The sequence below is a fragment of the Phyllostomus hastatus genome, unplaced genomic scaffold (genome assembly GCF_019186645.2).
Source record: "Phyllostomus hastatus isolate PE091 unplaced genomic scaffold, TTU_PhHast_1.1 phas_contig_152, whole genome shotgun sequence".
NCBI lineage: Eukaryota > Metazoa > Chordata > Mammalia > Chiroptera > Phyllostomidae > Phyllostomus > Phyllostomus hastatus.
In genome coordinates, this window is record NW_025333622.1 from 100233 (window position 1) to 125090 (window position 24858).

Here is a 24858-nt window from a genome sequence, read left to right on the forward strand (position 1 = left end):
TTTTTTAATTGATGGCTTGTCTTATTGAATTATAAGAGTTCTTTATTCTGGATGCAAACTATGTGTTATTTAAATGACTTACAAATACAGTATTCAGAAGTTCTCTTCCTTTTTAACTATATCATTTGAATAGCAAAAGTTTTAACTTTTAAAGAAGTCTGTTTTTTCTATTATTTCTTTTATAGTTATGCTTTTTATGTCCCATGTGAGAAATCTTTGTCTTTCCCAGTGTTACAAAACTTGTCTTATGTTTTCTTTGAGTAGTGAATAGTTTTTACTCTTACATGTAGATCCTTGATCCACTTTTAATTAATTTCGTATTTGTATGTGACAAAGTTCATTTTTACACAGACATCCAGTTATGCCAACACCATTTATTGAAAAGACTATCTTCTTTATTGAATCACCTTAGCAGTTTTTTCAAAAATCAATTGTCTATAAAAGTGTGGGTCTATTTCTTAACTGTATTTTTTTTGTTCATTTATATGTCTATTTTTATATAGTACAACACTGTTTTGATTACTGTAGTTTTATATTGATTCCCAAATTGTGTAAGTCTTCCAACCTTATTCTTTTCAAAAGTGTTTTGGTTATTCCAGGAACTTCTCTTTTCAGTAAAAATTATAATATCTGCTTGTCAATTTCTTTAAAAAGCTCTGCTGCAATTTTGTTAGGATTGAATTGAACATGTCAGTTTGGGAGAATTGCCATCTAAAATTGAGTGATGTTTTGTGAATATTGTATATCTTTATTTAGATCTTTTAAATTTTTCTATGCAGTTTTATAGTTTTCAGTGTATAGGGATCTTACACAACCATTGTTATGTATATTCCTAGATATGCTATCCTTGTGCTGTTTTAATTCAGTTGGTTTTAAATTTTGTTTTCTAATTGTCCTTTGCTACTGTTTTGTATATGTTCTGATGGTTCATTATTAATTTCTAATGATCCTGTATTCTGAGACATTGCTAAATTCACTTGTTATATTAGCTTTTTTTGTGTATTCCTCAGGATTTTCTGAGACACAGTCATGTTATCTGTGAAGAAAGATTTTTATTTCCAGTATTTGTGACTTTCACATCTTTTCCTTGACTTATTAAACTGATTACACTGTCTAAAACCTCTTTTTAAAAGTTAAATGAAAATTATTAGAGTAGTTGGTTTTTGATAGGAATCAAAAATTAAAGTAAAAAATATAACGGGTTGTATAAACGATACAATCTTTGTTTACTTGCTTTTTAAAAATATATCAAGAATGCTTTTTATTATTGATGAAAATTCTTTAACTCATTCTGTTTTTCTTTAGATAATTGACCTGGGTTCTGGAAAAGGCTACTTAAGCTCCTATTTATCCTTGAAGTATGGCTTAAAAGTTTATGGAATCGATTCTTCAAATACCAATACTCATGGAGCTCAGGAGAGAAACAGGAAGTTGAAGAAACACTGGAGCGTCTATTATACTCGGTCAAAATTAGATGTGAATGAACTGGCATTAAAAATGGCAAAGGAAAAGAAAGTGCAAGATCAAATAAAAAATAAAGGTGACATTGAGAGAGTATGTAACAACAGTCCTGCAAATCAAGAAATGATGTTTACATCAGAGTTTCTGCCAGATTTTTCAAGCTCTGTAATTTCTAACATCAGAAAACAAATGGAAAACCTACATGTTTATTCACATCGAGAAGAAAATTTATGTTTTGAAAATGCCTTTTCTCTTATTGACCTTTTGCCTATTAATGCCATAGAACCTACTTCTTCATCCCAAATACCCAAGAGAAAAATGTCTGAAGCAAATAAAGAGAGAAGAAAAACAACATCAAAGTCAAATGAAACATATATATATTCACCTTTAACATCTTTTATCACTGCTGATTCAGAACTACATGATATTATTAAAGATCTGGAGGTGACTTCACTTTTGAATTCCTTAAGTTGATTTGTTAAATTGCTCTAAGACATAGAATTAAATGTTAATAGTAGCTTGTTTAACTTACATATCTTATTTGGTTACATTAATCTAAAGGACTAAGAAAATATAGTATATGTAGACTTTTATGATTCTCACAGCTTGCAAAATCTGAGAAGGCTACAAAATCTGACAATTACAGTTTGCCAGAATACAGTGCCTACCACTGATTTCAAGCCTCCTAAATCAAACAAGCCCTAATACAGAAGCTAGTAAGCTAAGTTTTCATTATGTGATTTAGGGACTGTTAAAATTCCAATCCAAGAAAACTTGTACATTTTCATTTTTATGTAAAGTAAAGACATACCTAGGGCAATGTTATATTTAATGTTAGCTTTGGTAACCAAATATGCAACTTTTGGAGCAAGTGTAGCTTCTGAATATTCATGAAGAAGTTCAACTTTTTCTAAACTACAAGTATATCAAATTGTGTAATGGAAAGGGGATAATCTTAAACAAAGGCAACATTGTATATTAAAACAGTATTGTAGAGGAACCTCTATAAATCATTTGGCCTAACACATTGTCCTAAAAAACAAGGTAGCCTTTGAATTTGTAATATTCTATTCATTAAATTTTTATGAAATTCTTTTTTTTAAATTAAATGTATTGAGGTGATATTGGTTAATAAGATTATATAGATTTAAAGCATACAGTTCTATAATACATCATCTGTATATTGCATTATATGCCCACCAACCAAAGTCAAATCTTTTTTGTCACCATATATTTGACCGCCTTCACCTTTACTACTTACTAACCTCCTTTCCTCTGGTAACCACCCTACTGTTGTCTGTGTCTATGAGTTGTTGTTTGTTTTCTTATTTTTTTATTTGTTGCTTTCAGTTTTGTGTTCCATATGTAAGTAAAATCATATGATTCTTGACTTTTTCTGTCTGATTTATTTTGCTTAGCATTTTACTCTCAAGATCCATCTATGCTGTCACTAATGGCAATACTTTATCTTTTCTTATGACTACGTAGTATTTCATTTGTGTGTGTGTGTGTGTGTGTGTGTGTGTGTGTGTGTGTGTGTATCACATCTCCTTTTTCCAATTATCTATTGAAGGACATGTTAGTTGTTTCCATGGCTTGGCCACTGTGAATAATGGTACAATGAACATAGGGGTGCATATATCTTTGCAAATAAATGTTTTCAAGTTTTTCAGGTAGATATCCAGAAGAGAGGCCACTGGGTAATATGGTAACGCTAGTCTTAATTTTTGAAGAGCCTCCATACTATTTTCCATAGTAGTTGTCCCAGTTTACATTCCCACCAGCAGTGAATAAGGGCTTCTTTTTCTCCACAACTTCTCCAGCCCTTATTATTACTTGTCTTGTTAACAATAGCAATTCTAACAGGTGTGGGGTGGTATGTCATTGTAGTTTTGATTTGTAATTCCAAAGTAGCTACTGAAGTTGAGCATCTTTTCCTATATCTGTTGGCCATTTGTATGTCATCTTGGGAGAAGTGTCTGTTTAGGTTCTCTGTCCTTTTTTTTTTTAACTATGTGGACGTGTTTTCATTTCTCTTGGATAATTAGCCTGGAGTAGGGTTTATAGGTCATGTAGTAACTATGCATTTTAAGTTTATGATAAAGTGTCAATGGAAAGTGCTTGTACCATTATTATCCTCATTTTACAGATGAGGAAATTAAGGTACTGAGGAATTAAAACAAACTTGGTATATTGAGTAAGATTCCGTGAGTATGTACAGCTGTGCCCATTCAGTATGTGTATACATTAAAATTAGGCTTTGAAATAGTTTGTAGGAGAATGTTTACATAAAGTTGATGTTATAAAATTTAAGACAATTTTTATAGAATTTAAAGTTGATATTTCATGCAAGGAATGAACTAAGTAAACTTTTCTGGTGTTGGAGTAGAAATGTTAATTTGGCACCACTTATTTGTTTTTATGACAGATTTTTAAATACGTTTTGATGGGCAATTTGTGAAGAAGTAAATTTTAAAAATTGACTAGTGAGTCAAGGCATATGTTTGTCATAATAATGATGCTACCCTTGATTAGTCCAATCTTACTTTAGCTAATTGTTAAGCAAATATTACTTATAAAACAGAAAAGAGAAAATTCAAATGGGCAAGCAACCAAAAACAGTAGAAAAATGAATTCAAAAGGATGTCAATTGTGATAAATGATCAGTCATTTTGTCCATAAAAGGAATGATTATTTGTTATGAAAATAAAAAACATAATATTTTCTAGGTAGAATTTGGCCATTTTTAAAAGCTCCTCATATTCTAATGAGCATTTAAAATCTTCTCCTGAAGGGTCTGTTTAGCCCTCCTTTTAATTGCCAATATTTTTGTTTCTTTTCATTTGTGAAGGATTGCTTGATGGTAGGTCTACATACTTGTGGTGATCTTGCTCCAAATACTCTGCGAATATTTACTTCCAATTCTGAAATCAAGGGAGTTTGCAGTGTGGGTTGTTGCTACCACCTCTTATCTGAAGAATTTGAAAACCCACATGAAGGTACAAAGTTCACCTTATCTCAAAATTTCATTTATTTCAGCATATTGGCTGCTTTCTATATCTCCATCTTTTGTTGACATTATTGTTATTTTGAATTAACATTGAAAATAATATCTGGTATTCTTACAATTTTAATATTATATCAATTGAAATTTGATGCATATCACCTTATGCATTTTATTGTAGTTTCTTTGGTCATTAAATGATTTTCCTGAATGCTGAAAACTGCAAATATTTGAAAATTTTATGTGGTTTATTTTTTAGAGAACTGTTTAAAAATATTCATGAGATATGCACTTACTAAAATAGTAAAACTTATTTTGTTATTAATATAATAACAAAATTACAAGGTTTGCTTTCGTTTTCAAAACCTTTTCCATTTTGTAAGGAATAGTGATATTTCTCAAAGAACAGTTCCTACTATATTTTGAAGAGTCAACATACTGTGATTTTACAAAGGTGCAGAACTGTGCAATTGTGTTAAAGTAATAGTATCCAAACTGTGCTCCCTGGACTGAGATGGTGCCTGAAGAGCAAAGCACATGGGAGGATTTAAACCACCCCATGTACCTTCACTCAGAGCAGCTCTTTTTATATGTTATATCTCTTAATAAGATATGGTTTCAAAACTGCTGGTTCAGATTAGATGGTTATTTGTCTATTTAATATTAGTAGTTCTCTTTTCTATTAGTTGAGTGATGTCTTTATCAATGTCCATTGTCCCTTGCTAAAGATTTTTTTAAGCTAGGAAGTTGTGTGCATACGAATGGTATTGTTTGTTCTTTTCTCATTTTAAAAATCCAGATGAATGAAATTTATGTTTTTTATTTAGTTGTATATAAGAGGTAAAAATTATGATTATATAATTCTGAAATTTGGGTGAAACAGATGTCATCATTAGAACTGGCAAAGGCTTTTATTAAAAAAGCAGTCCATCGAATTTGATTTTTTAATGTCAGGGTTTTAAAAGTATCCTTTAGGAAAGATGCACAAAAGAAAAATTTTGAATATATAGAAATATACAGAGTGAGAGAAAGAAAATTGGCAAACTGTTAACAGTAGTTTAATTGGGAGATGGAGAATATATATATTTTTTGACATTATTTATAACTGTATTCAGAGTACAAAAATCCTAAAGATAAAAATTTGGAGAAAATAGTGAACGTTAAAATAGAAAAAAGCATTTATACTAAAGTGCATATCCGAATATTTACACTATATTACAATCTTTTTGTGCATCTGTTCTAAAAGAATGAAAACCTTTAATACGATCACAGTTTTACAGCTTTTAATGTATGAAATGTGTAGTGTTTTCCTGGACCAACAGTAACATAAGATTCTGTGTAGGGGAGGTGTGATTCTTCGTTCAAGAGCTTTCTCTTCTGTAGGTGCAATGAAATGTTTTTTCTTTTTTTTAGTAATGGCCCTTCTTTCCTCTTTATCATCATGCTCCCAAAGATGACTTCTCCTTCCAAAAGGTGTCTTGTCTTAGACAGTGCCTTTTTAAGATTCTCATCTCTGGCCCTGCTGGGCCCTCGCAGCCATTCCACTGTCGTCGGGTCTCAGACTTAATGTCAGTATTTCCCACTATGGGGCAAATACTCTCTCTTGAACAAGTGACTAGAAATTTAAAAAAGAAATCACTGTTGGCTGCCTTGGCAGCTGCATTTCATACCTGTAGAAGATAGTAAGACACTGTGCTTGGCATGTTATGTACAATAAAGGAAGATGGGGGAGGGGCTCATAGAAAGTCAATAATTTGGGGAAGAAGAAACTCGAACAGATGAAAAGCAAAGTTCAGTTCAGTTCAACAAACATTCATTGAATGTCATTTATGTCCCACACTATGCTTAAATGAGCAGGGTAATATAAAAATGTATGATATCTCATCTTCACCCTCAAGAAATGTAAAAATATCCCTTAATTCCAGGAATCAGATAATCCCTGTTAATAACATTTTTTCATTTGTAAGAAATCATTTAGAATAGAAAATTCAAATAATATAAGAAGATTTTTAAAAGGAAAATAAAAAGTAAGTTCCCAGACCCATATTTTTGGTTTCTTGTATATCTTTCCAGCAAAGAAAATACATACATACCCACTATATTCTTATATGGTGTCTTGGGAAGTCAGTAGAAGTTAACAGACAAAGTAGGAAGGGTGTTACAGACAGAATAAACAAAGGTGTGAGGTGATAAGTGTTCAAAATCAAGTTTCTTTCTCTTTGCCCTCCATAGTCACTGCTTCTCTTTGAGTCTTCTGGGAAAACAGAGTTGAACAAAAATTACTCCAAATTTTTACACTTGAAATGGAAGCCTCTCAGTTGACAGATTCTCAAGTATCAGTCTGGGCTCCAGCTTGGGTACAAGCAGTTCCCCTTCTCTAGAGCAGAGGTTGCCATTGTTCGTTGACAGGACATTTTTAGTCCCAGGATTCAGATAAGAAAAGTGTTGGAAGGTGGTGTTACAGCAGTGCCTGGCAGCTACAAACACTCATTTTCCCTTTGGTAGGCATAGGCAGTTCATGCAAAGGCTGTCCTGTCAAAAATATCTTAACTAACGAGAATCATTGAGATTATTGGGTAAAACAATACTAGGCTTAAGTAGCAAAAGTTATTATCCTAATGTTACTTGCTTTCCTCATACATACTTGAAATGAACAGAAATTTGGGAGGAAAACAAAAACTGGAAAGAAACGGGATTGATGATATGATGAACTAGGTGTAGATATATGAAACACAAGTATCTTCAGATATTTTGGAGGTTGAGAAAAGAGTTGGAAAGCCAAAAGATAAGAGAAAAACATGTAGAGAAATAGGTCATAGGAATAACAAAAGCAATCTCTATTTATGCTGCAGTTTTGCCTTTGGTCTGCCACATTGTTTCATCTCAAAAAGCAGATAGGGAAGGTAACTTACTCACTTTTCTCTTTCCCATACTCCATCTCCATTTACTTGGCTATGCTGAAAGAGAGGAGATATGAACCATCCCTTGCAATTTTGTTAACAGTGTTTCTCAACTCTGGTTACCCAGCTGAATCAAAGATAATTAGTTTTGGTATGTAGGACCTGCTTCTGACCTCGTCAAGTATATAATATTTTCAATATAAGAATTTTTAGGAAACTCTCTAGGTAATTCTTATGAACAACATGGCTAAAAACAAGGCATTTATTATGGTTCGATAAGAAGACTTACAGAATTCTAGATGTTTTATAGAAAGATATTCAAGATTATTTACAGTCATTTCAACTTCTCCCATGCAGAGACTTAGGTGGACTCTAGTTATGTATTAGTTTGCAGATCAGAGCCAAAGTCTGAACCCAAAAGGGCTTAGGTGGGTATAATCAAAGTCCAGGGCTAGAATAAACAAACCTACCCCCTCAAAATCTTTAAAGTATAGAGCTCAGAGTGAAAACCTGGGGAAACCAAACATAGAGTGTCGGAAACCAGGTCATAAGTGCACAATGAAGTTAAGAGGTACAAATTAGACAAATCAAGGAGGAAGAAAATCTAGAACAGCAAGCGATATCTAAGATAATTATGAGTATCACTAGCATTTTGCTAGCTTAACTGTACTGATGAGCAGGGGTATGTATGTAGGCAGATGGTGGCAGAGTTTTTCTGTACTGTTTACCATGACTATTTTGGATGGATGGAATATGGATGTAGTCTAGTTTTGTATATACAACACATAGGGATGGACAGAAGTAGGTTTACAGTTGTTCATATGGGAAATAACATAATAATAATACAAGAATAAATTTTCACATACAAACAATTGTAAACCTCCTTTTGCCCACCCCTATATACTATACAGTACTAGCATCCTTTACTAAAATAGAAATCCACCACTGTTCACTTTTATCATTATACTTAACTAACTTACAAGGCAGGTGTTTGCATGCACAGGGTTAGCATATTTCCTGTCATGTATTCAGTACTAGGTGCCACGGAGTTGTATCCCTGAATGATCAAGTATGTCATGTGTCTCTCGCCTCTCATCTTACACAGCTGCCCCTCACCCTCACTTTGTTTGCACAGCTGTTTTTGAGTTTGATTTGGGGCAGCGTTGCCCTTTGGGATGTAAATTTGAGTTATTAATAGTCTAACATAGTATGCTAGAAAAGCCTGGTATGTACACTGCAACTTTTTATGATGATATGTATTGTGTAAACATTATGTGTTTTACAGGAATATGTTACTCAGTACACTGTGGTAGACCATAGAGGTGGTCTTTCATGAATGTCAATTTTTAAAAGCACCTCAAAGCTCTCTGAGCCATTATGAATACTGAAGTTATACCATATGTTTTAAAAACTGCTTTTAAATATTTATATATGAGCCAGTAGTTCCTAGGAGAATGCTGAATACCAGAAACAGTTTTATTGCAGTGCTTTATAGAATGAATATATTTTCCAGGCTTGACATGTTTAATTGTTTTGCCTTAATATTGATTATCATTATAATTATTTTTTCAATACTTTTATTATTTCTTCCCCTAGAAGTTGGAGAGAGAATTTTTTTTTGTTGGTTTTTCCCAGAAAGGTAGAAACATGCTATAGGAAACATGACTGGTTACCTGTCCAGGTCTATACATCACTTCTAACTAACTGAACTATAATTTTGTTTAAGCACCACTTATTGGGAAGCTGGAGTCCTCCTGTAGCCTCAGATGTAGGTGAATCAGAATCTAAATTAGTTATGGTAATTCCATTTACATAGTAATGGATATGAGACATAATTCTTAACAATGAGGCATAAGGAGCATGTTTCCTAGGAGATTTCCTGGAAGTTTTTGTTTTGTTGTTCTTAAAACTGAACAGAAGACAAGAATGTCACTTTTTTTCTCTGCCTCTGGTCTTAGTCATCTGTATGTGTTTGTTCATTCTACTGTGTATTCTGTCAGAAATTGGTGTTAGTGCTCTGAGTCCTGCAGGTCCAGTCTGAGGGATGAAAGGTGATTTTACTTTTCCAGTAAGTTTATCTGATCAATTTCAGAGGCTTAGGAGTGCAAGAGGAGTAGGGGAAAAGCTGGGGCCCTATAGAGTCCCATCAGATGATATCATAGAGCTTCTCCCCTGGCCTTAATAGGAGCCCCTTCTAGGAGCAACCCTTGTCATGAAAGAGATTTGTGCTTGGTCTTTGGCTGTCTCTTCTCAGCCTAATGCCAGAGAATTTTCTTATATTACTGGTGCCCTCCAAAATACTGCAGATAATCAGAGTCAATATCAATGGTATAATCCTTGAAAGCCTTTAGCTTACCTTCATGTTCATTGTTCATTCCCAGCTTTAATGTGTTATAGGGCATTAAGGTGATTCTCCCAAAGATCCCTCCATTTACTTTTTTTTAAACCAGGGAAGGGCTGCAGATCATCTTTTAATGGCACCTTTCAGTCTGGTCTTGCCATCTTTGTATCCAGGAAATTTGTCAAGAGCATATATCTATCCTACTGTAGATTGTATCTTAATTTCTGTCACCAGTAGGAATTTTGAAGGGGAAACTAGATACTTTGTAGCCATCTTTGTTGTCTTTGAGGATCAGGAGTTGGTTTCATTGCTTTAAATTTAGAGGCACTTCACCTGGAAAGGTATTTGGAGGTTGATATGTTGAGCATATTATTTGAAAATTTAAGATACTATTTAAAAATAAGCTTATCTTGTATTCTGAAATCTTTCAGATATCCAGTATGTTGTATTAAAAAGCCTTAAAACAACATTAGGTAGTTAATATTATCATTAACTCATGTGTCATACAGAAAGATATGACTTATTTCTTAGTTAATAGGAGTTAACTAAGAAATGTTATTTCTATCATTGCAACAGTGCAATTGCTGCTTTTTAGTAAAGACTTGACAGTATTTTCTATATCATATATATTTCATTAAATCTTTCTGTCCTCTGTGGGCTTATAATGCTGGAAGTTTGGAGGATATGGAGGAATAAAGCATGATATTGCTTTTCAAAAAAGCATGTATTTAACTTCCATTTTCAGCACTTTGGGACATGTGATTTTTTTTTTCCCCTGAGGAACCCTCCTCCTACAGTTCAGCTAGATCCTGGTTGAGTTAGAACGAGTATTTTTCAAGCACTGCGGAGTCCACAAATAAAAGGGAGAGGGAGAGTCTCTGTAGATCATGAAAAATCAAAGCTTAAGAGTTAAAAGGAGAGAAGGGGAAGAGAGAAGATGAGGAGTTGAAATCAGAGCACAGAACTGGGAGCCACAAGGTTACAGACAGTCACACTGGTTTTAGAGAGTAATATTGGGCTTTTGCATGGTGAGGGAGCTGAACCTGAAAAGTCTATACTAATCCATGTCCCTGAGTGAGTTAAAGCAGCCTTCATCTAGCTCCATGTAGAAGCAAACTCAAATCCTGTGGGGGAATACTCCCAAATTCAGGCCCCTGGAATTTCTACAGATTAGAATCTAACAAATATAAGTTCAAAACTAAATATAAAGGGTCAGACAAAAGTAAGCTTAAAGTTGTTCGTATGGAAAATAATACAATAATTAATAATGTAAGAATAAAACTGTTACATGTACTTGCAACTGTAAACTGACTTTTGCCCCACCCTGTATATATGCACTGTATGTATTATGTGTACTATAATATATGTACAGACATATGTGTATATATTATGTACGTATAGATCCTGTCTGCCTTCTGTTCAACAAAAATACTGAATTTTATTAAATTTTCTTTTTTAAAAGCATTGAAATACTGCAAAGATTTATGCTACTTATTAAAAGTATGTAAAAGAATGCAGGAGCCCACAGAGGTGATGGAAACACCAAAGCTACGAGGGGCGTTTGTGCACCATGGCAAACCTGAGCTGTGTTTTTACAGCCCTCCAAGGGGCAGGACACAGGTGATAAAATCTGTCCTTAGGCACACAGAAGGGGTCTAATAGGACTCATAGGACATAATCTCATAAATTGAGACCACAAAGGTGAAGACTGAAGTTAGGATAGCAGTAGTAGAAATAGAGTAAATTAGAAAAATTACAGAAACTCTTAACATTTTTTAGAGGAGTGGAAGATAAAGGAGAAGGAATTATCAAGGATTATCAGTTTTTTGTTTTGGGTTTTTTTTTATGGGGGTGGCACTGAATAGGCGATCATGCAACATACATGAAAGGAAACGTTAAGGAAAGATCAAGTGTTCAGCCAAAGTTTCAAACACGTTTTGTATTTTTAATTGCTTTATGTATGAGCAATCACATTTTGGGTAAGTTTTATAGATACAGACTTCTAAATACATGGAGATGGTGGAACTATTGTAGCATAACTATGTAGGACTTATTTTCTCTATTTTCCAGAAAAATCTATAAGGTACATTAGTAGCTGACATTTGTTCATAAGGTTTCAGAGTGTGATGGGCAAGGTCTTTGCAGTTTTTTGGCCCTTTCACTTATGGTTACATAATAACGGTTACTGTTCCAGCCATTGCAATCTAAATGGAAAGAAATATGAAGATGGAAAAGCTTCTCTCATCTGAGACAGTGTCCTTTAAAGAGTGCATTACAGCTTCTAATGATATTGTGAGCTCTGGATAACATGCTCTATATTGCCTGCCCTTCTTCTGGACAAGAGGGAAGTAGACTTCTGTCTAACTTATGGACCTAATGTTCTGAGATCCTTGGTGACATCCTATCTATCACAGGTGAATCTGAGGTCTTGTCCTTTGTGTGAAACTTTTACCTTAGAACTGTAACTGTATTTATGCACAATGAATGTATTATACAACAAGCCTATACTAATAGCAACAACTGTCAATAACAAATTATATATGACTTATAAATTCTGTATGAATATGTTATGAATTATATATGACTGTATATGATTTATAAATTGTATATGATTATATGTGATTTCTAAGTGATTTCTTAGAGATAAGGAAAAAAGAAAACATGATAAGTGTTAAAAGAGCCATTCCAGCTAGAAGGTAAAGATTATTTCCTGTTACAGCGGTGTCAAACTCATTTTCACCAGGGGCCTTATCAGCCTTTTGGTTGCCTTCAAAGGGCCGAGTGTAATTTTAGGACTGTATAAATGCAACTACTCCTTAACTAGGGGTGAGGAGCTCGGTGCTGCTGCCGGGTAGAAACAAGGTGCCAGGCTGGATAAAACAAGGTGGAGGACAGGAATCGGCCCATGGGGCCGATTGCCTCCTATGCGTTAGGAGATCAAGAAAGGCTTTATGAAGGTAGTAACTTTCAAATTGAGCTTTGTAGGGTAGGATAGATAAGCAAAAATGTGGAGAGGAGCATTCTAAGTGTAACAAACATGGTGAATTAAGTAGTGGCAGGTCACTCAAAGATGATGAATACTCTAGTTAGGTAGTAACCTAATTCATTTGAGGTACAGAAATGTGACCTAAGATGGAAAATGAGAGCAGGAGTCAATCCATACAGCCCTCATATGAAAAGTCCTTGGAAATGAGAACTTTTGAGCAGAACAGTAACATGACCAAGAAAACAGACATTGTCAGAACCTGTGATTCTCAACCATGAGACTGGGACCCTAACAGTGGAACAGTGGAGAAAGGAAAGTGAACCAGAAATTGTGGGGCCAGGCGAGGGGAACTAACCTAACAGAAGTGTCTACCCCAAAGAAGGTAGCCAGTTGTTGACATTGGTATTGAGAAGGTAAACGCTGGTCAGATATGAGCTGGCATCTATTTTCAAAGGGTCTTAGTGGAAATGTTGAGCACATGCAGAAAGTTTCTGGTCAGGTGCAAGCTACCCATGTCGGTTAATAAATGTTAATCTTAAAATGAGCACTTACTGTGAATGAAGCACTATTCCAAATACTTTACTTGTATTAACTTCTTTATTTTTCATTAATACCCTGTAAAGTAGTACAGTTTTTATTTTGTCCATGTTCACATGAGAAAACTGAATCACAGAGAGATTGAGTAACCTGCCGAGGATCACAGTTAATAAGGGAAGGAGTTAGCATTTTGGCCCAGCCAGTGTGGCTGTAGAGTCACACTCTTAACATTCAGCTTCCTGTGAAAAGTCTGTTAAATTTTAAAATATCAGAGCTACATGCCATTGTGTTAGCATTCTGGAATGAGTTCTAGTCTTATCAGAGGACTAAAATCTAAACCAAAACCTGAGACAAAAGCATAGCAGACTCTGTGAATAGCAAAGTCTGCACCTTGGGGATACACAAATGCTTGCTTTTCCTGGATATAGAGTAGAGGCCAAGCACGGAATAGAAGACTAATTGTAGCCCTCACCTATTTTTAAGAGTAGTGCTTCTTAAATATAAACATCTTAATTAGTTTGAGTTTAGAAACTGGGTAGGGACCTTGACTTTGGCAGAGACTGAGACAGCTTTCAGATTGGTAAATTGATCCTCACTAACACTGGGTTAAGACAATTTTCTCTGCTCCCTCTCCTCACTTTTGTGCCCTATAACTTGTTTAAAGTTAAATAAAGTGACCTGGCACTTTCTTCTTTCTCTGGAATACATTAAGGGTGAAGTGTCTGTCTGAGTGTCCCAGTGCGTATGGAAGTACTCATCTTTTGTCTTTGAGGCAGCCCTATCCTTAAAAGCCTCTCTTCATGTTAAGGTGTAATAAATATATGTACTCATTATAAGAAATTTGGCATCCCCCATGTTCTATAAACTAACTTTTTATATAGGTATCAGCTCTTTTCTTCCCTGGGATTAAGAATTTATTAAACTGGCATGATTTTAATAGCCGTATCCTGCTTTAATATCTCTTTCACTTTTATGATCTGTTCCATATAATTAACTTCTTAATTTTTTGTATTCATTTTCTATTTGTATGGGCCACATAGATCTTGAGAGAAATGAGATTGCGAGAGTTTCAGGGCAAATTCTGCCTATGATGTAGGAGGCATTTCTGAAGAGCCACATCTTGGGAAGAAAAAAGAGTGGTTAACCATACCTTGCATGTAAACCAGAATCTGAATTTTAATACTTTTGACTATAAGTAATAGCAAGTTTATCTAAACAGTGCCATAAGCAGTGAAGCCATTAATTTCCTCGTGTAACCAAAAGTTAGAAGATAGCAGTTCTAGGGTTGGTTTACTAACATGGTGACATCGGAACCATGTGTTCACATCCAGACGTCGCTCTCAGGACTGTGCGGTGACTGCTGCAGTTGTCAGCATCCTCTCTTCCTGAGAAGATGGAAGGTGGACATGTGTGAGAGACTTCCTCCTCACTCCTTGTCTTGTCAAGGAGAGGAAAAAAATCTGTCTAGCAATTTCTTAGCAGAATTGTTTCAAGTCTCATTGTCCAGATATGGTTCACTATATAACTTCTAGCTGCAAGGGAGTCTGGAAAAGTAAGTATTTGACTTTTTAAGTCTCTGTGGTGAGACAGGCAATGTAGACAGGTGCTAAGAATGACTGACTGACTATCGAATAGTTTACTAACAACATCCATTTTCTTCTTTTCACTGGTCCATCCTCTTCCTCCTTTCTTCTGTGTCTTCTCTCTCTCATGTCCTGAATTTGGGGGTTGAGAAAAGTAATGTAACAACACTCTCAAAAAGGAGAGGGACAATGATTTCTTCATATGTTTTTGTTTTGTTTTAATTTTGCATTGGCACCCACCACATTATTTAATTAAGACTAGTTTAGTATTTATCTCTCACAATAGACTCTGAGCAACTTTAAGACAAAAAGCTTATCTTTGACATTTTTTGAATGCCATTTTCACCATATTATGTGATATGTAGTGAGTGCCCAATAAAGGAGTAACACAAAATAAAATTATAAATTATGAAAAAACTGATTAAGCACTGGTTAAAACTAAGGAAAAAACAAAGGTATTTGATAAGACATCTTGAGATGAAATAATTATGTTGACATAAGTAGTTGAGGAATTCTCAGGGTCCTGGGCTGGCTATGCTCTTCTTAGCAAAGATAGGAAAAAGAAGGTTGGCAAGAAGGTTTAGAGGCCAGAGACTACTGGAGCAAACTGGTGAATACACACTATTCTGGTGAGACAGATGTCTTATTTAATTTTAAATCTACACAAACCCAGATTCCTTTGTGATCATAAATTATAATTCCTCTCATTGGTATTCCTTGAGAAGAAACATAAAGCTTCCAAATATTCACCTATTAACTATGACAATTTTTTTTTCTTCCAAGCAGGTAATTTTTTAACCACAAAACATATAATTACCACAAGATTGTAAAATATGTTTGTGTAAGAAAATTGTATTTGTTCTTTTGAATATAGTAGTAGTTTTATATTTTTTAAACTTAGATCTACATTATGAAAAACATTTTACATCACTACCTACTATCTATATAGATAGATAACTAAAACTGGTACTGAAATTTTACAAAAAAGTACCTAATCTTTTTTTGTTGTTAATATTTGTTCTTTGAAAGGTACTGGCTTTTACAATATACAATTCATGCCGATGTTTTTATTCTATTTTTTCTATAAAATTTTATAAAATATTGGTCACAATCCACTGAATTCATTTTGTGACCCATTAATGGGTTATAGCCACTGGTGTGATGGTTAATATTTAATGATTGGCCCTGCCCCAGAATAAAAGTCCTAATCAGCATTTCCTGTGTTCCATGGTGTAAATACACCCAGCTTGGCCAATTTTAAGCTACCAACCTGATGTCACTGAATGCTGCCCTGGGAAAAGATGACATAGTCAGATTTCTCTGGAGCCCCTGCAAGCCAGCTTCATCACACCACTGGCATTAACCAGCCCACAGTTTAAACTAAATTAAATTTATGTTTGTTGTAAGTAAGTGAATATGCTCACTTAAACTGTAAATCACCTTACCTGTTAAATGTCCCAGACAGTGTCTAGTATGTAGCAGATGCTGAATACATTTTTGTTAAAAGAATGAGTTGCCTTATTTTGACAAATAAAAAAGAATGTTTATGTCTCTCTAAATTAGTTTCTTTTTCAGTAAAGTTTTTCACATAAGAACTTCAATTTCTCAACTGATCATCACAGGGATTTTTTCAGATTCATAAACTTCAGAGTTAGAAAAGGAAATATTTTCTTCATTTATACATATTATAATGTCTACTACATCACCTGTATCACTTGAATTTTTCCTAGGAATTGTGGTACACAATCTGAGCAAATAAAAAACTAATAATAAATTATGTCATTATATTTCAAAATAATTCTGAGTAAAAGAAACCATTAAAACCAAACACATTGTAAATGATTGATTATATTTAAAATTAATTCTTTTCAGTGAACTTCCATTTAGTCTTTACATAAATCATTTATATTTGATTGAGAATCTGGATATGGGGGCCTAGAAACTCCATAGCAGCTCCTACTAGTTTGAAACCAACCTGAAGTTAAAATGAAGACTCTAAAATTATGAGAACAGAATAGCTGATTTAGTTACAGCAGCTTTGGCCATTGAGACTATCAACAAACATTTATTCAACATAGAATGTGCTGAAATTTGGGAGACACTCAAGAAACTGTGTACCCACCAATTGCTCACTTTGCTAGAAAACAGGGATTTCTGGATAAAATGATTTAAAGAGAATTGTAACCCAAAGGAAGAAAGCTAACAAAAGACAGTTGTCATATGTGTGAAACTTCTGTGCAAGTTCCTTTGGAAGCATAGAGATAGTGATATCTAAATGCCTAAGAGAGTCTAAGAACACAGCACAGAAGAGGAGATGCTTTAACTAAAGTTTTACTTCTGTCTCTGCAGTACTGTAGCCTTGGATAAATCAGTTAATTTTTGTAGATCATTGTAAGTTAGTGAAAAGAAGGGTTAAATTAGATGATCTTGGAGGTCTCTTATGACTAATATGATTCTGTGACTTGAATGTAGCTTCTGAAATGTACCTTTTATTTCAGCTGAACATCACCTGTGTTTATCATGACATTTAGGTTTAGTTTTAGTGTCTTTTTTCCTTTATTATATTGAGTTTGCATAAATAAATACTCTGCTTTCCTGTTGTGATTCTGCATTTAAATGATAAAGTTTTTGAAAATCATTCTTTTAAATGTATACCAGTATAATAATGGTTATAAATGTTGTTTTTCCCAAAGTTTTATAGGTTTAGTTTTTAAGAAGTAAAATTACATAATAATAATTTATAGTAAATGCATATTTAAGTTTTCATTTACTTAACTATCAATATTAACACTTTATGAGTTGGTTCAGTAACTCAGTCAGAGACTATCAAGAGCTATCTCACCTTGACTAAGGTATTGTAATTTTAGAGCAGATAAGTAGACTCTCCTGTTAGCATTGTAGATTCAGCTGTTTATAAGCTTTTTATACAATACCACATTACTTCTCGCCATTCAGCTGGGCACATGTCTCAGAACACTTCTTGCCAATTAATATGGAATGACTACAGATTTCTAGATGCACTGGCAGTCTGCACAGTTACCTCACACAGGCCGCTGTGTCTGATCTTCAGTCAGTTGTATGCTTCCTAGAGTTTCCTGGCACAGATTTTACTTATATCATAGAGCATCTTCCTGCTGCCTAGAAGTAATTAGAAATAGAGTTTTTAATACATTTTCCCCTTGCTTTAATTTGCACCTCATTATTTTTCATGACTAATATAAAGTGGTTTTTGAAGCTCACACAGGTTGCATGTATTCAGTGTTCAAGAAGTTCTCTCTGTGCTTATAAATAAATGAAGTCAAGAAAGTAATTAAATCTAAAATAGAAATTAATATATCCACTTGAAAAGTAGTAGAAAGAAATAATTTATGTATCAAATATAAATTAATATAAAATCAAAGCTGATAGAAATTCTTACCAGAAAGTTGACTATCAAATTAATATAAAATAGGCTTTTTAAAAAATTGAGTTCACTCTAGAAAGGGAATAATAGGCACCATTCTTGTCCTTAAGAAAAAATAAAAATGAATAAAAATTTAAAAATTAATTTACCGATCTTTTATTTAAGTATAGTTGGTATACAATATTGTATTACTTTCAGATGTATAATGCAAGATGGGGCTAAAAGAGGTTTATAGTTGTGAGTATGAAAAACTCAGAGTTTATTCTTGTATTATTATTTACTAGTTATTATATTATTTTCCTTATGAACAACTGTAAACCTCCTTTTGCTCCATCCTCTATAGTCATTTGATTTGTATGTACCTTGAAATGTGATCACCACACTAAGTCTAGTAATCATCTGTGACCATGCAGTATTACTGACTATAGTACCTTTCACCTTTTTTTTAAAGGAATGATCGAACTCTCCCCTTTCTTTTTATTTATTTATTTATTTATTTATTTATTTATTTATTTATTTATTTTTAGAGAGGGAAGGGAGGGAGGGAGGGGGAGAGAGAGAGAGAGAGAGAGAGAGAGAGAAACATCAATGTGCGGTTGCTGCGGGCCATGGCCTGCAACCCAGGCATGTGCCCTGACTGGGAATCGAACCTGTGATGCTTTGGTTCGCAGCCTGTGCTCAATCCACTGAGGTGCCAGCCAGGGCACCTTTCACCTTTTTACCACCCCACAACTCACCTCCCCTCTGGCAGCCGTCATTTGATTTCTGTTTCTATAAGTCTGTTTTTTTTTCATTTGCTTCATTTTTTTAAAGATTTCACATATAAGTGAAACCATACAGTGTTTGTCTTTCTCTGATTTATTTCATTTAATACCGACAAGGTCTACCCATGTTGTCACAAATGGCACAAGTCCATTCTTTTTTATTGCTGAGGAATGGTTCATTATATATGTATGCTGTATTTTCTTCATCTGTTCCTCTACTAATGGACACTAAGTTCCTTATCTTGGCAATTGTAAATAACGCTACAATGAACATAGGAGTACATAAATCTTTTCATATTAGTGTTTTTGGGTTTTTTTGCATAAACACTCAATCGTATGGTGTATCTATTTTAGTTTTTTGAGGAATTTCCTTACTGTTTTCCATAGTAGCTGTACAAGTTTGTATTCCCACCAACAGTGCATAAGTATTCCCTTTCTCCATATCCTCACCAACACATGTTATTTGTTGACTTTTGATAATAGCCATTCTGACTGGTGTGAGGTTGCATCTCAGTATGGTTTTGATTTGCATTTCCCTGGAGCTTAGTGATGTTTAGCATCTTTTCATATGTCTGTTGTCCATCTGTATGTCTTCTTTGGAGAAATGTCTTTTCAAGTCCTCTGCCCATTTTTTGAAAACAGTATTTAAAAAACTAATTTATATTTTACTAGTTTTATATACAGATTAGGATTTGTATACTTTGGAGCAAATGATCTTGAAAAATATTTTGCTATAAATAAGTGTTCTCACATTTTTTCCCCCTGTTAAAGAAATTTTAAGCAAATTGTCAAACATTTTTTCATCATCAGTCTGGCACGGTGAACAAAATTTTCATAGGAAACAACATGGTTTATACAATATTAATATAAAGACTGTCTCATTGACTTAATGTTTCAGATGGTCCATATCAAGACTAGAATCTTGATAAAAGACTGTAAGGAATCTGCAAGAGCAAGCAGAGGAAACTTGTCACGGAGTGAGAAACACCATTGGGAAGCTGCTGTCACAGCGTAGGGCTAACAGTGTTTCCTCTCAGCACTGGACTTTACCATTCTTGTAGCCATGCATGAAAATACCAAGACAGTGGTATCTAGACTGATTGGGTTAAGAAACAGTGTTTTAATACAGACATGATTATCAAAGTAATATATATTTTTTAACTAGGTGTTTCATTTCTTTTATATACATGATGCTTTACATATTCCCTTGATATTACATAGCTGTACTTTTAACAAAAGGTAAGTGAAATACTGTTGATTATATAACAGAACAAGAAGTGTAAGATAAGTGAGATGCTCTCTAATTCCATTACAAAGTACGTGATCTAGTGAGGAATTCAGAAGGAATTACATAGAACTTTCATGTATGTCTGAGAGATTTATTCTTGGCCTCATAGATCTTAATCATCTATGAACATGACTTTGAAAAAAATGAATGAAAAAAGTAATGAATGATGTACGGCTAAACCAAGTGCTATTAAGACTAGAAGAGGGAGTAATTTTTCATGAATGAAAACTTTTTTAAAAAGGTGACATGTAGTCTTCATTTAGAAAGATGAATGAGAATGAGATAGGAAAGGGCATTTTTAGAACTTTGTGGAGAAAAGGCATAGAAGCAGAAACTGTTTTGTATGTTCTTAGTAAGGCAAGTCCATGTGGATATGTGACAGAGAGTAAAGTGATAGTAAGGGCAAGGATATGATAATATGAAAAATAAATAATAAGAATAAATAATAACTTTTCTTTAAAAATGAAATATAGCTGGAAAAAAATTAGAGCCATATTGTTAGAGCCATGAGTGGTATGCTGAGGTCTTAGAATATTATTCAGTGGGAGACAAAATATACTTTGTTCTGTCACAGGTGTGCACACCTGTGCACACCTGTGACAGTTTTTTTCTTAGTGATCGAGGACAAAGAATTGAACCGAACACAGTTCCATAAGAATATTTTTGTGTTTGCTTAGTGCAAAAGGGTTGCATAAATTCATCTATATTTTGAAAAGTAGTATTTTTTTATTATTATAGAAAATAAATTGAGCATGAAGCTAGATTAGAGACAGGGAGACTGGAAGCAGCTATGAAAGTCCAAAGCCAGGATACATTAGATAAGAATAGTAGGAGGAGACGACAATGTTCTAGGACTTTTCAAAGACAAACCAGCTGACATGGTGACCAGTGGTGGGGAAATGGGTGGGCAGAGGGGCAGTGAGGGCTAAAGGTGATGGCAAGGTTTTACCTTGTTTGATTATGTAGACATATTATTGAGGAAAGATCAGATTCATGGGCTCAGGAAATGAGTTTGGTTTTGCATGTTTTTAATTTTATAAGTATTAAGCAAACAGTTTAAAATTCTTATCTAGAAATTCAGAAAGAAGTTGATACTAGAGATACATAGGGATTAAATTTAAAGAAGTAGATGTTAATCGCTAAAAAAAGAACTTGAAGAGTAGAAACAGAAAACTTGCCATAATGTAATTTGGAGCACACTAACATTTGAAGAGTGGTGGAAGAAAGGGCCTTTGAAAAGAAGAACCTGTTACAAAACCAAAAGAGAAGCAAGTTTTAACAGAGAATGTCAATACTATGAAATTTATGGAATGGTCACATAAAATGATAAGACTAGTTATTTTTGTTGACTTCAAAGATGGCATTCTAAACAGTACAGAATCATTAGGTAAACGTATTCTTGTGTGTCCTCCTAACTACCAATGTAAAGCACACAGAGAAGTAACTGGGTAGTGCAGAAATGGAAGTAAATATTAATCAGTTTTTTAGAATCACAGTCATTATAATATTATTCAAGAGCTCATCATGTACTTAGCACTGTTTTAAGCCCTTATCTGTATTCTTATTTAATATTCAAAACTGTTGCAGTAGCTTTCCTCTCTGCAGATGAGGAAACTGAGGTATAAAGAAAGTAATTTTCCCAAGATGACACAAAACTGGTAAGTTGGGTAGCCAGTTAAAATAATAAAACATATATTGATCAAAGCTTCTACCAAGCAGTGCTAATGAATAGGCAGACAACATAGCATAGCATAGTAATGCTAATTAAGAAAAAGCTTGGGGGTAGTGAAGTTAAAAATTAAATGTGAAATTATCGTGAGAATATTGGATATAAGTTTTACTAGTTTGCTGTGACAAGTAATTCTTGAGGTTAAGCTACTTGTTTTGTAAACATCTAGACCCATTATCACCTGTTTTAGCACATCTTTTTTCTGTAATAGTAGAGGTTCATTCATTCAGCAAATATATATATTGAGTTAGAGATAATGTCAGTGAACAAAAGAAACAAAAATCCCTGTGTATAGGGAGCTTACCTTCTATTGTAGTGGAAACCAGGGCAAGGATGTGGGTGTGGGTGGACAGACAATAAACAATAAAAAGCTTAAGTAAGTAAATTAAATAGGGAGTCAAGGGTTAGCCTCATTAAATGGTGAGATTTCAACAAAGACTTGAAAAAGGTAATTGAGTTACCAAGTGGATACCTGGGGGAAAATTATTCCATGCAAGGGGACAATCTGGTATATTTGAGGAATAGCAGGAAGCCAGAGTGGAGGTGAGGGAGCATAGTGGAGAGGAGATGAGATCAGAGAGGCAATAGCTTTGGGCAGAGGGTACTGATCCTGTAGAGCTGGGTAGGATATTGCAAGTCTTTTACTATAAGAGAAATGGGAATCAGGGAGCTAAATAGTAAGCAGACGGTATGCATCGTTCAGGATAATTTGAAGTTTATTTACAGTTGGATTATTTCCAAAAATATGGGTAAAGAGAAATCATGGGAGATAGTGTAGAAATTAGAGCCTACCACTCCTATGTTCAAAGAGATAAGGGGAGGAAGAAGTAACAGGAACCTTAAAGGAGAATGACTTAAGGGTTGACTGACTTTAGAGGTGACTTTTGGTCAGTAGGAGGCTGCCTCCGAGGGAGGCAGTCAGGAGTATAAATATTCTGACCTGTCTTTTATCTTTCCAGTCTCCTGCCTAGACTCAACATTGGTCACACAGTCAACAGCTAGATGGTATAGGAACAAATTCATATAGTTCATCTGGGTCAGCATCCATACACTCTAAACGAATGTGTCTCTGTATGTCCTTTGTTGTGACTAGTCTTCCACCTTTTCTGATATTCCAAAGTTTTCCAGACTTCAGTTAGTCATTACCGAAATTGGCTATATGCTGCAACCTCTTCTCTGAAATTTCCTTTATTTTCTTTCCAATCAAAACTGAACTCTTTCCTAAGGAAGCATACTTCATACACCTCAGGCAGTGGATTTTTCTGTCTCACATCCCTTGTAGTTAGCCTCCTCATTGCTACTTTTAGACTGTGTGTCTTCTAATGCTATTTGAGAAATCACCCCAAAATTGAATGGCTTAAAGCCATAATAGTTTTTTCTTATTATTATTTCTTAGTTTCTGTGGGTCAAGAATTTAGGAATAACTTGGGTGTGGGTCTCTGATATTAGATTTTTCTCCCCCTGGAAATAATATATCCTTTTCAATGGACTGTATTTTCTATAAATGCTGTTGTACTTTTTTAAAAAAAAATATATTTTAATTGTTGTTCAAGTACAGTTTTCTGTCTTTTACTCCCATCCCAGCCTACCCTGCACTTTTAATCTAATGTTAAGTAGTAATTTTTTTCAAAGTTTCCTTTAGATTATTACTGAGGTAGGATCTTTCTACTTTTTTCAGGCAAGTAGACATGCTTTTTTTTTTCCTGGCTACATAAGGTGAATTGCAGAACAGCGATGGTATACTGATTATATATTTTATTACAAATCCACTGTGTATTTTTTAAGTGGGATTTGTTTCACATTTTTTTGCAATAAGTTGACTTTCATCTCCTCTTTCCCAGTGTTACAAGTTTGTTTTTTAGGTGTTTGGTTGGGATATTACAAGTTGGGAAATTGCTAGTTAATTATCGTTTCAAATTATCAGATACTCTGGTATTGTGTCTTTAGAGATTAACTATATCTTGTTGAAAGTCTAATTTGCTTCTTTGTTTTTTTTTTCTTTCTTTAAATCTCCTAATCACGTGGCTTGCTTCCTCATTTTAAGTTTCTGCTCAGGTATCTCATCCTCACAGAAGACTTCTGTAGTAATTAGGACAGAACAATTTAACTTAGTGGACCATGGATGTTTTCTGGGCATTCCTGAGATACTGCTCCTGCATCCCCTGGGTTTTACCTCAACACTAGCATCATACTCTGTTTATGCCAGGTTGACAAACAAATTTTGCCATATTCTGAGAGTGCTGAACTATAAAAAGTTTGGGAAGCATTAGATTAAGATAAAGATTTAAATGTGAAATGGTTCAGATTCAAAGTAACAGTGAGAGGGGGGTATTTCTCTTTCAATCCAGAGGTAGGTGATTAGAGCTGGTACGGGAGCTCTGTACCAGAAAGTCTTCCAGGAACCCAGAAACCTTCTATTTTGTTGCTGAACCCTGTGCTGCTGTTGTTTACATGGTCCTAGTTGGCTTGCCACCGTGACAGAGGAAAGATGAAGGGGTGTGGAAAGTGTGCTGGAAAGATCATGCTCCCCTTCCCTTTGAACATATGACTTGGAATTTGCACACATCATTCCTGCCCACATTCAATTTGCCAAAACTTAGTTTTGCAGCTATCCTAGTGGCTGCTTGAGAGTCTGAGAATAGCAATCTTTAATCTAAACAAGGGAATACCTTGCTAAAAATTCAGCTATGTTATTACAAGGAATAAGGAGAGAATGGATGAAGAGGAGGAAGAACTCTGTTTTATTGGTTAGCACTATTCCTAAACACCCTGAATAAATAGCACAACCCATCTCTCTGTTTACAGTAAGATCTAGGTGTTTCTCTTTAGTTGTGAGAAGAGAATTGAATTATTTATAGTAGA

At 34.3% G+C, this 24858-nt stretch overlaps 1 protein-coding gene across 3 annotated transcripts in view; it reads left to right on the top strand.

Moving 5' to 3' along the window:
• Window positions 1-24858, top strand: part of METTL25 (methyltransferase like 25) — a 95300-nt gene that overhangs the window by 33248 nt on the left and 37194 nt on the right. For all 3 annotated transcript variants that reach the window (XM_045830576.1, XM_045830577.1, XM_045830578.1), the window contains 2 exons: window positions 1306-1905; window positions 4313-4460. In XM_045830576.1, coding sequence (XP_045686532.1) covers window positions 1306-1905; window positions 4313-4460 — 748 coding nt within the window. The remainder of the gene's footprint in view (window positions 1-1305; window positions 1906-4312; window positions 4461-24858) is intronic.